The sequence below is a fragment of the Phocoena phocoena genome, chromosome 20, assembly GCF_963924675.1.
Source record: "Phocoena phocoena chromosome 20, mPhoPho1.1, whole genome shotgun sequence".
NCBI lineage: Eukaryota > Metazoa > Chordata > Mammalia > Artiodactyla > Phocoenidae > Phocoena > Phocoena phocoena.
The window spans coordinates 45,328,638-45,344,720 of NC_089238.1; the positions used below are offsets into that span (position 1 = coordinate 45,328,638).

The following is a 16,083-nucleotide window of genomic DNA, read 5'->3' on the forward strand; positions in this document are numbered from 1 at the left end:
GATGCTCGTTTAGAGCATCGTGTTGCTACACGAGTCTTTGTTTTATTATTCTTTAGACTCTGCATTTTATGCACACTCGTGTGTGTGTGTGTATGATATGTGTCCAGAATTGTAAAAATCCTAGGGTCCGTGGCAGTGAGTGTCAGTGTCATGGCCAGGAGGAGCCCTGGGCACAGAGCCAGTGAACAGATCACTCCTTTCTTCCCATGGCAGCTCCTGCTTGCACTTCTGTCTGGATGCTGGCTGCCTGCATCTCAGATCTTCTGTGAGGGGCTGTATTGTTCGTGGTGGGGGTGGCTTGTCTCACACCTGTCCCCCTGTTTTCCCTCAGCTCCAGTCCTTCTCTGAGAGGGAGACCAGGTGATGGCAGCCATGCTTCTGACAGCCTGGCCCCAGGTGAGCTGTGGGTCCTTCAGCTCTTCCTCTGAGCAGTTTCACATTGAAGAAAACTGAGAAGGGAATCTGGTGAGCCTTTCTATGAAAGCTGGAGGGGCCCTCCATGCTTCTGCCTGCCAGACTGGAGCTTGTGGGAAGAGCGATGATATGGAGGGATAGGGGCCAGAGACCAGGACAGGCAAGACAGAAGTGTCTGGAAGGCAGAAATATAGTCTTCTGCACACCAGTTTGCTTTGCTCTCCCAGCAGAGGGCTTTGGTGAATGAGAGACATGGAAGCTGCCCATGAATGGAAGAAGATAGCAGGGGACTAGGATTCCAGGGAGGGGGGTATAGATAAAGAGGAATAGCAGGACCAGATCCACATAAAGAATGGCTGTGCCTCTAATTCCAGGGGAAGGGGACATAAGGAGAGTGGGATCAAGGGAGGGAAAAAAGACAGAAAGTCCTGTGTCTCATTGTGTCCTGGAGAGGCTTTCAGGGCTTGGGGTGCAGTGGCCAAGCTTTAGGTCTCTGGATCCTCTCCCCAGAATAACATGCAAACGAAAATTTCCATACGATTTCAGGGATTTCATGGACCCCACTGATGCTCATCCATGGACCTCCATGGGCTACAGTTTGGGAATAATCATAGTCCCAGTAACTCTAGTTACACCATTTGAGGCTTACTATGCCGCAGGCACCATACTAAGCACTTTACATGGATCACTCAGTCCTGACAGCCGCCCTGGGAGGTAGGCGCTGTGCTGCGTTCATTCTACCACAAAAGAAACAAAGGCAAAGGGGAGTGAAGTGACTTGTCATTGTGTGACTCAACTGTTCAGTCCTATGACACGTATGGAGCCAGTGAAGTTAACGTGGTCAGGTTTCTGATGCCTGTGTGGGGAATAATTTTGAGGGGGGGTTTAAAAGCAAGGTGACCACTTCAGAAAGAGTCCTATTGGTCTAGGTGACATAGGCTTCATTAAGGCAAGTAGTTGCTAAAGAGGGAGACCCAATTCAAGTAATGCTTAACATAAAACTCTCTAGGAGGGAGAGTCAAAAGATTGGGGTGGGGTAAGGGGGAGGGAGGAGTCAGGAACGAATCCCCAGGTTTCTTTCCTGCGCGGATGGTGATGCGTGACCCCAGCTGAGGTTTGAATTAAGGAGGAGGCACCAGTCGTGGGCTAAAAGGGGATGGTGGGCGACAGCGAAGGCATTTCATTTTGTACCAAGAATTCCTTGTCTTATCCGAGTCACACAATGAAGTGCCCACAAGTTGGACTAGAATTGTTGATGGGTGGAGGCCCGTAGAATCAAGCAAGACAGGTCCTGGCAGAGAGCAGCTGAGAGGCAAATCGCCGCCAGTGTGTCCCCAAGGTTGTTACAGAAGGCCGAGGTGGGTAGAGCGAGGGCAGCCAGAAGAGGCAGCTGCCCGGAGGGGAGGGCGTGGCCCTGGGAGCGCTCGGCCATCAGCCCTGATGGTGGAGCCTGTGCTGGGCGCCGAGTGCCCAGTGATGCAGAGGAGCAGCTGAAAAGATGGCTGACCTCCCTTCTTTCCCAAACCTCCTTGGAGAGACAGTGAAGTCTTGGGTGAAGTTGGACAGGATGAGGCTTGACTGGGAGAGGGTAACAGAAAATGGGTTTTTGGCGAGAGCCATTTGCAAGCAGGATGGGCTGCCTGCTCTCACCCCTCCCTCCACCTCCACGGTGCCCAGCCGATCTAGGCAGCACTGAGCTTCCTCTGCTGAAGGCGCTGGAGCGGAGGCTATGCAGCCTTTTGTAGGGGGGTCTATGACAGAAATCAGGTGGGGCTGGGTGAGATGGAAGCCATGGCTGTTCTTTGGGCGTGGCTTGAGGTTTGAGGGTGAGGGCGAGGGCGAGGAAGTGAGAAAGCCTGTGGGTGGGTCCAGAGCTACTTCCCCCAGTGAGGGCACGGCCTGACTGAAATAAAGCAGTTGCGTTAGGGGAACTTGGTCATGGGAGGTGTTTTTCTTTCATCTCAACTTATGTCATCCTTTGTAAGTGTGAAATATGGCATGAGGTTTCTCTGCTGTGAGCCAGGTCTGATATTCCATGCTTTCCCTTCCAAGTGTTTTTCTCAAATCTTTCCCCCTGTTATTAATTTTGTGCTCTTCACAAGCCCCTCCTCAAGCCCTCATACTGCCCTCTGCCCCTCACCTAGGGCATGAGCCATGGAATTGGCCCCTAGGGCAGCAGGAACCTGTTGTTTCAGAAGTCGGTGACCTTTGAGGACGTGGCTGTGTACTTCACCCAGACGGAGTGGGATGGCCTGTCCCCTGCACAGAGGGCTCTGTACAGGGATGTGATGCTGGAGAATTATGGGAATGTGGCCTCCCTGGGTAAGGCCTTTCTCCCCCGGGGACTCAGACTCTGCTGATTAGGGTTTCCTGGCTTCCTTTCCCCTTACTGGTTGCAGGTGGGGCCTCTGGTAATCCTTCACTGAGTGGGAACCTCAGGGGCTGATTCCTAATCCCCTAGACCCGGGGTTGCTGGGAGGGGTGAACCCCAAGCCCTTTTTGGGCCAATATAGGACTTTCCTGGGACTGTTGTGCACTCTTGATCCACCCGATAGAGGCTGTGTTTTGGACACAGCGTGGAAAAAAAGTAACTTCCTGTTCTACAGCATTACCTTCAGGTTCCCCCTCACCCTACCTGGATATCTTGAGTGTTTCCAAGGATCTCGGTGTACTTGTAATATTTTAGGCCCTGGTCAAAAAATGGTACCTATCCCTTTAGGCAGAATCTCCCTCTTTGCCCTGCATGAGGTCTCACAGTCTGGGCCCTCCCCAACTCCTCCCGCATCTTCTCAAGCTTCTTCCTCTCACCCCCCCGCCACTTTCCCATAGTTCTTAGGCACGGGACCCTCTGGGGCTCTTTCCTTCCCTCCCCATTGCTGACACAATCTGAGAAGAGGTTTAGGAAATCAGCTGTGGGAGATTATTCATCTATCTTTCCTATTTCCTTTCCCCAAAACAGGATTTCCCCTTCTCAAACCTACTGTGATCTCACAGCTGGAGGGAGGAGGTGAGCTGGAGGGCCCATCTCCACTGGCCTCTGGAACAGGCACAGGCCACCAGGGCCTCTGGACTGGTAAGGAGGCACACATTGCCCATTATGCTGGAAAAAGTAATCCTTTAGGAAGAAAGTCAGCTTTAGCAACATATAAAAGTGCCACATTTATTGGCTAACCGTACAGAGTAACATTTAAATTTTTAAAAATTAATTAATTAACTTTTGGCTGCGTTGGGCCCTCGTTGCTGCACGCAGGGTTTCTTTTTTTTAGTCGCAGAGAGTGGAGGCCACTCTTGGCTGCGGTGCACAGGCCTCTCACTAAGGTGGCTTCTCTTGTTGTGGAGCACAGGCTCTAGGCACACGGGCTTCAGTAATTTTGGCACATGGGGTTAGTAGTTGTGGCTTGCAGGCTCCAGAGCTCAGGCTCAGTAGCTGTGGCACACGGGCCTAGTTGCTCCTCGGCATGTGGGATCCTCCCGGACCAGGGCTCGAACCTGTATCCCCTACATTGGCAGGTGGATTCTTAACCACTGCGCCACCAGGGAAGCCCCATTTAAATAATTTTTGATGATTTCTAGAGATAGCAACAGTTGAGACCTTTCTGACTATTTTCATAGTTTGCTATTTCTTTCTAATTCCAAGAAGAGATCTTTTTTTCAAATGCTTTATTGTAATTATTTTCAATCCTAATTTTGGAATGCTACCTTTCTCAGACAAAATGAATGGATTCAGTACTTTTTTTGGGTCCTTGCTACTTTCTAAGCACTGTCCACTTAATGTGAAGTGTACAGAATTAAAAGTCTTTTTACTTAGACTTTGGAGTAGACTTTCTGAGTTCCAATCCCAACTGTGCTACTTCTTAGTTGTGTGACTTTGAGCAGGTCAGTTATCTGCATTCTCTAAGAGTTAGTGTTCTCACCCTTGAAAATGGAGTAATAATTACAAAATGAGGTAATGGTGCTAGGTTTGATGATAAAATGAGATAACATGTACCAAGTGCCTAGCTTATAGTGTGTGCTCAGTTAAATTCTGTTTTTATTATTATTATTACTATTATTATTATTATTTGGGTGGGGAGAAATCTATATATAATAAGCTCTAGGAAATAAGGTGGGAGGAAGTAATGCTGTCAATTTGGTGCTTCTCAAAATATGAACAAATGCATCACCTGGGCATCTTGCAGATGTGCAGATTGTCATTCAGTTAGTTTGGGGCAGGGCCAAGATTCTGCATTTCTGTTAAGTTCCCAGGTAATGCCAGTGCTTCTGGTTCCCAGACCACTCTTGAAATAGTGAGGTTCTCATTGGCTCACGCAGAGTAGCTGCCAGGTGATTTCCCATCTCCCATGAGGCCCGGCTTTACTTCCTGCCTTTGGGGTCCATAAGATACTCTTGCATGCTTTTGATGAATCCTCTTTTTTTAAAAGATGGTTTCAGTGGCTTTTTGTTCCTTGTAATCATTCAACCAGATGTTCACTGACCAAGGAAGACATGTTTTGGAAATGGAGAGCTTAAAGTGCTTGACATATAGAGGGGGATGAAAGTGATATTGTGGAGATTCTTAGTCAAAGAAGTCTGGATTTCATTCTGTAGGCAACAGACAGTCCTGAAGTCTTTGAACAACCCATCATGATGTCAGGTGAGGATAGAAACATTCATCTAGTCAGTGTATGTAGGTTAATTGGGGTCAGGAATCATATGGGTTCTAGGCAGGAAGAAGGGGAAACCACAGGGCACAAGACGCATGTCAGCAGAGTTGATTTTTTAAAAAAAATTTCCAGGTAATTTGAATTTTTTTCTTTGTAAGTTTCTGATACTACAGATGAATATTATTTCTATAATCAGGAAAAGACCAATATTATTTTGAAAATGGTTGCTAGGGAAGTCCAGGTCATTTGGGTCTGTTGAGGACAATTATAATGAAATACTGGGGTAGGGGGCATATTACATGTGGCTGAGGAGAGATGAGAGATGAAAAAATAAAGGAAGCATTTTGGGGCCAATTTTGAGAAATTTGAGAATAAATGTAGAGATCATTGGTTCTACTAGGACTATGGGATTATAGAAAGACTAATAAGATTATAGAAAGAATTTTAGGGAGTGACCAATTTTAGGATTGAGGGAAGAGGTAGAAGGAAAGGCAAGGAGAATGCTGCAGTGTTCTGGAGGGGTGGGAAGAGATGGGATCAAAGGGATCAAATGGGCCTGAACAGAGCCTTTCTGAAGTAGAGAAAAAAGAAGTTAAAGGAGAAGTTTTGGAAAGCCTAGAGTTTAAGTTCTAAGAAAATAAACAAGATTTGTTCCCATTTGCTTCCTAGTGCTAATACCTGCCATCCCTTGTTGCCACATGTTGTTGGATTCTGTGCCTTCTCCTTCTTAAGCAGTTTCCATTTTTATTAATAGAAACTGAAGAGTGTAGTAAAGTATGGTGTGATGGAAAGAATGCTGATCTGGCAGATAAGACCTAGAATTTTGTTCCACTGCTGTCACTTTTAACCTTCTTGTTACTGGTTATTGGTTTAGAGACTGGTGATCTTTTACAATCATTACTTTAAAATTTGTAATATTGGTACATGCTCAAAACAGTATAAAAAGTGCATAAAGTGGGAGCAGTGGGGAAGTCTCCCAAACTTCCTGTGCCAGTTTGCTCAGTTTCTTGTGTATTCTTGCAGTAGTTTTCTAGGCATTTTCAAATATATGTGTTTATGTCAGCCCTTTTTACTCTCCTTTGCACAAATGGAAGATACTCTACATACCATTTCTCAACTTGTTTTTCTACTTAACAGTGTGTCTTTGACATCTTTTCATGACAGTACATATAGATTTATTTCATTTTATAACAGCTGCATGTTATTCCACCTTATGGATGAACCTTAGATTCTTTGACCTAGTCTGGTGATTTTAAAGAGCACCCCCCTCTTGATTACCCTGATCCTTTTTTCTTTCTATCACAGTTCTTTTTTTTTCTAACATGGTTCTTACATGATATTTTATGTTTTCTGTTTTTTATAGTAAATATTGATATCCAGACTGACAATAATTTGACAGAGGAAATGTATGAAGAAAAACATAATACATCATTTGAACTTCAAAGGAACTCTTCCCAGGAAACAGACTTTTCAGAAACTTATATTCTAGAGAAACAGCAGGAAGTCCACTCAGTAGGAAGTATGGAGAAAGAAAACAGGAGTGTCATTGATGGGACAGTGAAAGACAATATAAGCCCCATGGAGGAGTGTTTCTTTAGGCAAAGTCCAAACTTGAATCAGTGTCATACCATCTCCACTGGAGAGCAGTCCCCTGAGTGTACAGGATTGGAGAAAGCCTTCAGCTTTGACACAAAACTTATTCAACATGAAATAATAAATTCTGGGGAAAGACCTTTCAAATGTGAAGAATTAGTGGAAAGCTTTAGGTGTAACTCTCAACTTAATCAGGATCAAGATAGCTACACTGGGGGGAAGCCCAATCAGCGTAAGGAGTGTGGCAAAGCCTTTAGCGTTAATGCAAAATTAATTTGGCATCAAAGACTTCACAGTGGGGAGAAGCCCTTCAAATGTGTAGAGTGTGGAAAAAGCTTCAGTTACAGTTCCCATTATATCACACATCAGACTATCCACAGTGGGGAGAAGCCCTATCAGTGTAAGGTGTGTGGGAAAGCCTTCAGCGTTAATGGGAGTCTGAGTAGGCATCAGAGAATCCATACAGGAGAGAGGCCCTATCAGTGCAAGGAGTGTGGGAATGGCTTTAGCTGCAGTTCTGCATATATCACACATCAGAGAGTCCACACTGGAGAGAAACCTTACGAGTGTAATGACTGTGGGAAAGCTTTCAATGTCAATGCAAAATTAATTCAACATCAGAGGATCCACACTGGAGAGAAACCTTATGAATGTAATGAGTGTGGGAAAGGCTTCAGGTGCAGCTCCCAGCTTAGGCAGCATCAGAGCATCCACACTGGAGAGAGACCCTATCAGTGTAAGGAGTGTGGAAAAGCCTTTAGTAATAATGCAAAACTCATTCAGCATCAAAGAATTCACACAGGGGAGAAACCGTATGAGTGTACTGAATGTGGAAAAGCCTTTGGCGTCAAGGGGAAGTTAATCCAGCACCAGAGAATCCACACGGGTGAGAAACCCTATGAGTGTAAAGAATGTGGGAAAGCCTTCAGGTGTAACTCCCAGCTTCGGCAGCATCTGAGAATCCACACCGGGGAGAAGCCCTATGAGTGTAATGAGTGTGGAAAGGCCTTCAACGTTAATGCAAAACTAATGCAGCACCAGAGGATTCACACTGGGGAGAAGCCCTTTGAATGTAATGAGTGTGGGAAATGTTTTACTTCTAAAAGAAACCTGCTTGATCATCACCGAATCCACACTGGAGAAAAGCCTTATCAGTGTAAGGAATGTGGGAAAGCCTTCAGCATCAATGCCAAACTAACTAGGCATCAGAGAATACACACTGGGGAGAAACCATTCAAATGTATGGAATGTGAGAAAGCATTTAGCTGTAGTTCTGACTATATTGTACATCAGAGAATCCATACTGGAGAGAAACCCTTTCAATGTAAGGAGTGTGGAAAAGCCTTCCATGTTAATGCCCATTTAATTCGGCATCAGAGAAGCCACACTGGGGAGAAACCCTTCAGATGTGTGGAGTGTGGCAAAGGCTTCAGCTATAGTTCTGACTGTATCATACATCAGACTGTCCATACTTGGAAGAAACCCTATGTGTGTAATGTGTGTGGGAAAGCCTTCAGGTTTAGCTTCCAAGTTAGTCAGCATCAGAGTGTCCATAGTGAAGGAAAATCCTAATAAGGATGTAGAAAACTGTCAAGGTTAATGCTGAACTAGATCAAGTATCCTCAGATTCACCCTGGTGGAAAACCCTGAGAGAGAAATGGATATAGCAGAGTCTTCACAAGGAAACAAATCTTTTCCATTTTATTCAATTTTAGATCAAGAATGACAACCAGTTTTAACATCCAAAAATAAGTGGTTTGTTTTATACCAACAACCAATAGAAAATATAATGAAAAGAGAATATCTCATTCCCAACAGCATCAAGAAAAGTTGATTTTCTAGATATAAACTTACTAGGACCTATGTGGAGAAATTATAAATCTCTGCTGAGGGGCACAAAAGGAAAGTTAAATAAATGGGGGGAGAGAGAGTGATACCTTGTTCTTAGATAGAAAAACTCATAAAGATACTACCTACCTAAATTAATTTATTGCCCTTTTACTTTTGACAACAAGCATGCATCACTTTTGTAAAGAGGAAAAACAATAAAGAGTTCCTTAAGGAAAAAATATGAGTAAATCTTTTTATTTTCATGCTATGGAGAAAAGCTTTCTAAGCATCAGATGAAAGCCAGAAACCAACCATGAGGGAAAATATTGATAAACTGACTTCAAAATGAAATATTTATGTTTTTGTTTTAAATAACCCCAAATAAGTTTAAAAGATAAAGCACAAAAAGTGGAAATACCTTTGTAAAACTTGTGATATAAAAGTATCATACAAAGAGGTCTTAAATTATGAGAAAAATAAATGAAAATGGCAAGCAGCTTTTAAGAAGATACAAAAATGACTAATAAAGGAAGATGTTCAGTCTCAGTAGTACTCTACGGAGTAAAAATTTAAAACAAGCATACAGTCACACACAGGAAGCCCTCCAACCTCTCTCCCACTGACAAGACAAACACAGAGACCCTCTTATAGACACACAGCGTATCCCCACAGCGCCCCTTTCCCCATACCTGCTGCTGTGCTCTCTGTAGCTCGGGAGGCCCATGTTGGCTGGGAATGCTGTCTTGGCGTACCTCAAAGGAGCCACTCCTGTCAGAAAGCTACTGATACGGTATAGGACCTCAGCAGAGTGTCCAGGGCCATTGTGTAAGTGACATTCCCCCCACCCCACCTGCATATGGGTGGAGGCAGATCCTGGAGCCCCCAGAACAGAGAGGAGGGAGCAGAGTCCTTCCCCCTGACCATCTGGCCCTGCTCCTATGAGCAGCTCCAGACCATACAAAGAGACCCAGAAGTGCCCTGGGCCATGGGGTCCAAGTCCTTCATTTACTTATAGAGAAACTGAAGACCAGAGACGGATGGCACTGCCCCTGGTCACACAGCAAATCAGTGGCTGAGGTGGTCCATTACCCAGGCTGGAGGAGAGGTCAGAAGGCCATGGCTTACCCCAACCTTCCTAGATCATGAATCACCTCCAGATGGTCTCCAGATGTGACAGGGAAGATGGGGACTGGAAGTCCTGCTGTCCTGGCTCCCAGTGGGGTTTGGCAGTTTGTTTGCTGCAGCAGGACCAAGGCAAGGGCTCTAGGAGGGCTGAGAACTACTGAGGACAGGACCAGATGTTCCAGATCTGCCACCAATGTCCTGTGTGACCTTGGCCTCTGGGTCTCAGGCTCTTTCTCAGTGCAGGGTGGCGGCCAGTCCCAGGGCTCAACACCCTTCTCACCCAGTCGGTCCCTGAGGGTCTTCTCCCTCTCTGTAGCTTTGTTACTGTCCACAGCAGGTCCTTCTGTTCAGATCCCAAGGATATGAGGGTGAAGAAGGAAGATACCTGCAAAGTCTCATGAAGTCACGTGGTCCCATGGCCCAGGATTCCTGACACCCTGTAGTCTTGATGTTCACTACTCCAGCCAAGAGCTGCCTGGATTCAGTGGAGGCCTTATGAGGAAGGACAAAGAGGAGCCATGGCTCTGGATACCCTTTTCCCCTCACAAAGGCACCTCTTTTCTGAAAGGGAGCCATGAGCCTGGAAGGGTCAGGATTAAAGTAAGTTTCTCCCTCAGTCCAGGTCAGCATGTTCTGTCCCTGCAGCACAGGGCACCCTCCCACCCTGGCCTGTCACCCTGGAAGGGGCCTCAGAGAACATCTGGTCCTGCCCTATCCAGGTCAGGAGGGGAAACAGGCTCAGTGGAAAACGCGGCTGCTGCGGGGCCCCAGCAGGACCAGGAAGCCTAGTGAGAGAGGTCCAAACACAGCTGGGAGGGTCCGTGGGTGGGTGGAGACAGGGCTTGGGTGTCATGTGTGGGGACGAGAGACTCAGCACGGCTCTCCCTGGGCTGGCAGCCCTCTCCTGGTGATGGGTCTGGAAGTTCTGAAGAGAGGCACCTGGACGCTCTTCTGTCCTCTCTGCCTCTTAGGTCTCCATTCTCCCCAGACCACAGCCCCACCCTGTATGCTATCCTTTCTCCTGACAAGGAACTGAGGACACCCCTTCCCTTACACAGTCCATTCAATTCAGTTGAACATTTGCACGCCCTTCCACGGGCCGGGGTTTGCCAAGTCCCAGGGAACCTGAGATGGGGTAACCTCGGCCACATCTCCCCTCGGCGAGCTCCTCGCAGCCCCTTCCGCCTGCTCTCAGGCCCCATTCACACCACAGACCACGTGGTCTCAGCAAATCCAACACTTCACGTGTCTCCTGAGGCTTCCGCCTGGTCTGAGTCCCCTTTGCGGGGCCCTGCGTTTTGCGCCTGCTCCCGGGCTGCCCGCGGCCTGACCGTCCCTCCGGCTCTGGCTTTCCCTCCCATCGCTCGCCAGCCCGTGAACGCGCAGGCCAGAGCCTGGGAGGTTCCAGTGCTCCTGAAGCGTGGCCCCCACCTCCTCCCGGCCACTGAAATCCCACCCACGCTCAGCCTGAGCCAGCCTCCAAGAAGCCCTCCCGGAAGCACAGGCGCACGCGCCTCTTCCGGCTGGTTTCCTCAGCCCGCCACGGTAAGGGATCGTCCTGCCACAGGTTTGGCGCGTCTGTCAGCCGTGCGTGGCCCGGGCGCCCAGGGCCCATGTGCTCCAGGCGGCGACCCGAGGCTCTGGGTTCCACCCTCCCACCCCCGCCCTGGGCCACAGGCGCGCGGCACTGGCAGACGGGTGGCGGCCTCTACCTGCCGCCTCCCTCCCCGCCGGCCTTGGGCGCACGCCTTCTCGCCCTGGGACCCCGTTTTGGCCTCGAGGTGAGACGGAGCGGGGAGGCCGGGCCTGCGCGTTCAGGGCCCTGAGGCCAGCGCTGTGGGCGTGAGAAGCCATTACGAGGCACTGGCCGCCAGCCTGGGCCCCCTGCTGCCCCTGACGGCCGGTCCGCTCACTGCAGGGCGGGAAGAAAACGACCGCGAGGCTGTCCGGGTCCCCCTCGGCGCGGGCCGGCTCTCCCTGCTCTGATCCCGCGGAGTCTCGCGCGCGGAGTCCTGGGGCAGCCGGTTTGACCTCTCCGCGGAAAATCTCCTGTGGCTCCGCGGGGTGGCGGGGGTGGGTGGTGGTGGACACGGTCTTAGAGGCCCTGGAGGACTGCAGGGATACCTGACCGCGCGGAGCCGGGCTGCGGCCGGGACCCCGTGCCCTGAAGGCCAGTCAGAAGAACGCACACAACGCATTGCAAACTTTTCTTAAAAAAAGCACAGCCTGCTCCCCTCCCCCATCACCCATGAAATCTTGCTTAGAGGTCTATCTTGTAAGTGCACATATGTACAGCTGCTGCGAGGAGGGGGCAGTTGCCAGCGGGGCCCTGGGAGTGAAGGCCAGGGGTTTTGCTTAAACGTCCCTTGGGAGGTAAGAGGTCGATCCAGGATGGAAAGTGGAACGCAGGATTCAGAATGCAAGCGTTCGATAGCCAGGCCGCGGGCACGAGCTGGGTAGGAAGAACCGTACAAGATGGGGGAGGTGGGACCCGCCACCCTGTTTTCCTGGGAAGGGCTCCTGGGAAGGAGTGGTGAGTTGGAGGCTCCTCATGACAGGGAGGGAGGAAGAGAGAGGAAGCGCAGGAACCAGGGGAACAATGAGGAGTGTCCCTTATACCCGGAGAACTCTCCCCCTCCCCCTTCAGATTGAGCTCAGACAAAGGCCACCTACCTTCGCTGGCCTCCCTGGTCTCCTAGGTTGGCATTGGGTCCCCTGCTCTGGGTCCTCCGCCAGCTTTCTGCTCTCACCTTCGTCTAGTCTTTACCACTCTCTGCCTTCTCTACTTGGAGCTGCTGGTTTACCGGCTCGCCTTGTGGACCGCAAGGTCATTGGGGGTAGCGCATTGGGCCAGGCCGGAACTTGCTTGGGAATAATTTCTGAGCGGATGATGTCAGTGAATTAGTAAGGGAAGAAGTGTTTTTTTGCCTGTGTTTATATGGTTTATACATTTTCATCCACAACAGGCGCCCAGGTCAATTCTCCGGGGGCTCTAGTGAAGAAAGAGAAATTCTGGGGTGGGAGAGCAGTATCCTGAGCACAACCATCGAGTGCACTGGGCTGTGAGCACAAACGTCTTACGGTCAAGTTAGAATTGGGTTGCTCTCCGATTGCCCACCAGAGGGCGCTCAAGCCCCTGCCCATTTGACTATAGCTGGCCAGGGTCTCGGCAGGGGTACCTGCATATGATTGGTTCTTCTCCTGAGAAAGCAAAGGTAAGAAAACCACCAGCTAAACTGTCTGGGGTTTGGTGGATAAAGAGGAAGAAGGAAAAAATGCTACTGGGACTTGCAAGGCCTCCAACTCATTGACACAATGTCTGTTTTTGTTTGTTTTTTAATTGTGGTAAAATTTACCATTTTACCTGTTTTAAAGTGTACAACCCAGTGGCAGTACGTACATTCACAGTGTTGTGCACCCATCACCACTGTCTAGGTTCAGAACTTTTTTATCACCCTAAGAGGAGCCCCATGCCCATTAAGCAGTTACTCCCCATACCCACTGCCTTCCACCCCCTGGAAACAACTCATCTGCTTTCTCTCTCTATGGATTTGCCTGTTCTGGGTATTTCATGTAAATGGCCTCATACGATATGGAGCAGTTGTGTCTAGCTTTTTTCATAGCGTAATGTTTTCAAGGTTCATCCATGTTGTAGCATATATCTGTCCTCCGTTTGTTTTTATTGGTGACTAACATTCCGTTGTATAGATATACCACTTCTTGTTTATCCATCCATCCGTTGATGGACACTTGGGTTGTTTGCACCTATTGGCTATTGTAAATAACGCTGCTGTGAAATTGGTGTAGAAAAATCTGAGCCTCTATTTTCAGTTCTTTTAGGTATATACCTAGGAGTGGAATTGCTGGGTCATACTGTAATTCTATGTTTCACTTTTTGAGGAGCTGCCGAACTGTTTTCCACAGTGGCTGCACCGTTTTACATTCCTGGCAGCCATGTGTGAGGGTTCCAATTTCCCCACATCCTTACCAACATTTATTATTTTTTGTAGTTTTGTTGTTGTTACATCCATCCTAGTGGGTGTGAAGTGGTACCTCATTGCGGTTTTGGTTTATATTTTCCTAATGATTACTGATGTTGAGCAAATTCTCTTTTAACTGGTTTCTCAGACTTGCTCCCTCCTCCAATCTTTACACTGAAGAGTAGGCTGAGTCCTTATAAAACACAAGTCTGATCATGTCTCCCCTAGTTCAGAACCCCTCAGTGCCCTCCCACCCACTCTGCCTAGATACAGCACACATCCCTGCCCTCCCTGCCCCTAAAACACACAACTTCTGTGCTCCAGCCTTTAGAAAATTCTTCCGGTGCTAAAAGACACTTCTGCAAACCCTTGCACCTGCTGTTCCCTCTGCCTAGAACATCTTCCTATGCTCTCCTCTGCCCCTCCCCCACTAAGGCCTCCCATCCATCATGTCTCAGACCTCACTGGCTCCCCATAACCTTTCACATCAGGGTTCTGTGCCCCTTCTCTGTGCTCCCCCATCACACCCTCCCTCCCTCATCATGTCACTTTCCCCTCTGATTTGTAATTGCCAGTTCAACTGTCAGTTTCAAAGGCTGAAACCCACAAGGGTCAAGGTCAGGTCTGTAGGCTCAGCCTTGAATCCTCAGAGCCCAGCACAGCCTGGGTCTCAGTAAAACACAGTGCAGACTGGTCACTTGGAGGGAAAGGTGATGGGCTCGTGGGTGGATGCCTAGATGTGTTTGATTGCCCACCTGGCCCCAGTCTGCTTCCTCTGCCCGGAAGTTCCTCCACCCTAGTTCAGACATTTTGGTCCCGCCACTTGGCCATGTGCACCTGACTCTCATCCGCGAACAGCCTGGGCTCAAGCCAGCGCCTTCATCCACAGACATGGTTGAGAGACAATAAGTCCACATTATCTTTCCACATCTGGGTTTTAAATTCCTTTCCATCTTAAATTCCCTCTTCTGTGCCCTGGACCTCAGCCATCCCCAGCACCTCAGGAATCTTCCTTTGTCACTTCTGTCCCTCCGTTCCCAGCCTCTGCAGTATCTCCCACCCACTTATCTCTACCCTCTGTCCTATTTCCTTCCCTACAAAACCCTCTGCTTTGGAGATTCCAACCTTAGCTTTGGAATTGGAATCACAGTGGGAGGTCTGAAAAATCCCCATGCCCAGGCTGCATCCCTACTAATTAAATGGGAAAGGGGGGCACACAGATACCTGCACATGGGTACTTTTAAAGCACCCAGGTTACTTTAACTTGCGTCTTGAGTTTCAGAACCACTGTTCTCCTTGACCCTGTAACCCCTCAGGCTGCCCCATTTTTTCTTTTGTCCGAATGTCTCAGTTGAGTTCTCTGCACCCCGACTTCCATTCTTATAAGCAGCTAATTCTACTCTTAGCAATCTAGCATCTGGCCTAAGAGTGCCCAGAAAGCACCCCTCCAGGCTGCTGCAGCCAAGTGCCCCCCTGTCCCTGTCATCCTCCTCTGTCTCCCTGCAGCCTGGTGGAGGGCTGTGTGGGGTTGTGAGGACCTGGCCTCAAACCCTAACTCCAGCCATCCTGAGCAGGTTACTTAAACTTTCTGAGCCTTAGTTTGCTTCAGTGTAAACCTCCCTCCTGGGTCAGCTCTGAGAGTGGGCTGTGATAATGCAGAAAATGCATGTCCAGTGCCTAACAATGCTCTGGATTATGATCCAGACCCTAGGCCCCTTCTACAAACCCTCTTCTCCATGGGCTGCCTCGCTGACCACTAGGTTCCTCCCACTGACCTCTCTCACCTCTCTCTTTCTTTCCTCTTCCTCAGTCTCCTAAGAATTGCTAACCCTGAATGAGCCTTGACTTGAAGCCTGGCAGCATCAAAGCCCTGTTAACCTCCAGGTCTGACCACAGCTTTAGGAGGAATGTAATCTCCTCATCTCCATTTTATAGATGAGAAAACTGAGGCACAGGCTGGCAAGCTATCAAAACTCATGCTGCTTGGAAGTGACAGGCCTGGGTTTCAAATCATGACAGTTTGACAGAAGGGCCGGGCTCCTCGCCCCTGCACCCATTGCCTTCCGTTGAGAGAGGCCCAGGCCTCGGTCCTGGACCCTCCGTGTTCCCTGCAACCCTTTCTAGATAGTGCCAAGTTCCTAAATTTCATAGATCTAGATGTGAAAGGTAAAATAGAGAAGCTGCTGGAAGAAACAAAAGAGCACATCATCATGACATTGGGGGCAGCAAATATTTCCTAAATAGGATTCTAAAATAACGAACCTTAAAAGAAAAGATAAACTGGATTGAATTAAAATCGAGAACTTTTTTTGCTAAAAAAAAAAAATCGAGAACTTCTGCTCATCTAAAGACACCATTAAAAGAGTTAGAAAGCCAGCCACCGAGTGGTAGAGACATACACAGTCTGCACAGCTGACAAAAGGTTCGTATCCAGCATAGAGAAAGAGCTTCTATGATTCAATCCACTTTCCCACAGACTTCCTTGTAAACATCATATA

The 16,083-nt window shown here is 48.5% G+C and overlaps 1 protein-coding gene across 1 annotated transcript; it reads left to right on the forward strand.

Annotated features, from left to right (window-relative positions):
• The first annotated feature begins 363 nt into the window (after positions 1 to 363).
• ZNF23 (zinc finger protein 23) lies at positions 364 to 8,222 on the forward strand. Its single transcript, XM_065898719.1, has 4 exons — positions 364 to 396; positions 2,610 to 2,736; positions 3,374 to 3,487; positions 6,421 to 8,222. Exons 1-4 carry the CDS (start codon positions 364 to 366, stop codon positions 8,220 to 8,222), a joined length of 2,076 nt encoding a protein of 691 aa, XP_065754791.1.
• The last annotated feature ends 7,861 nt before the right edge of the window (positions 8,223 to 16,083 follow it).

Coding starts and splice junctions, on each gene's coding strand:
- ZNF23 (XM_065898719.1), top strand. CDS start 364: ATGGCAGCCATGCTTCTGACAGCCTGGCCCCAG. Junction 397..2,609: donor TTCTGACAGCCTGGCCCCAG/GTGAGCTGTGGG, acceptor CTGTTGTTTCAG/AAGTCGGTGACCTTTGAGGA. Junction 3,488..6,420: donor CCACCAGGGCCTCTGGACTG/GTAAGGAGGCAC, acceptor TGTTTTTTATAG/TAAATATTGATATCCAGACT.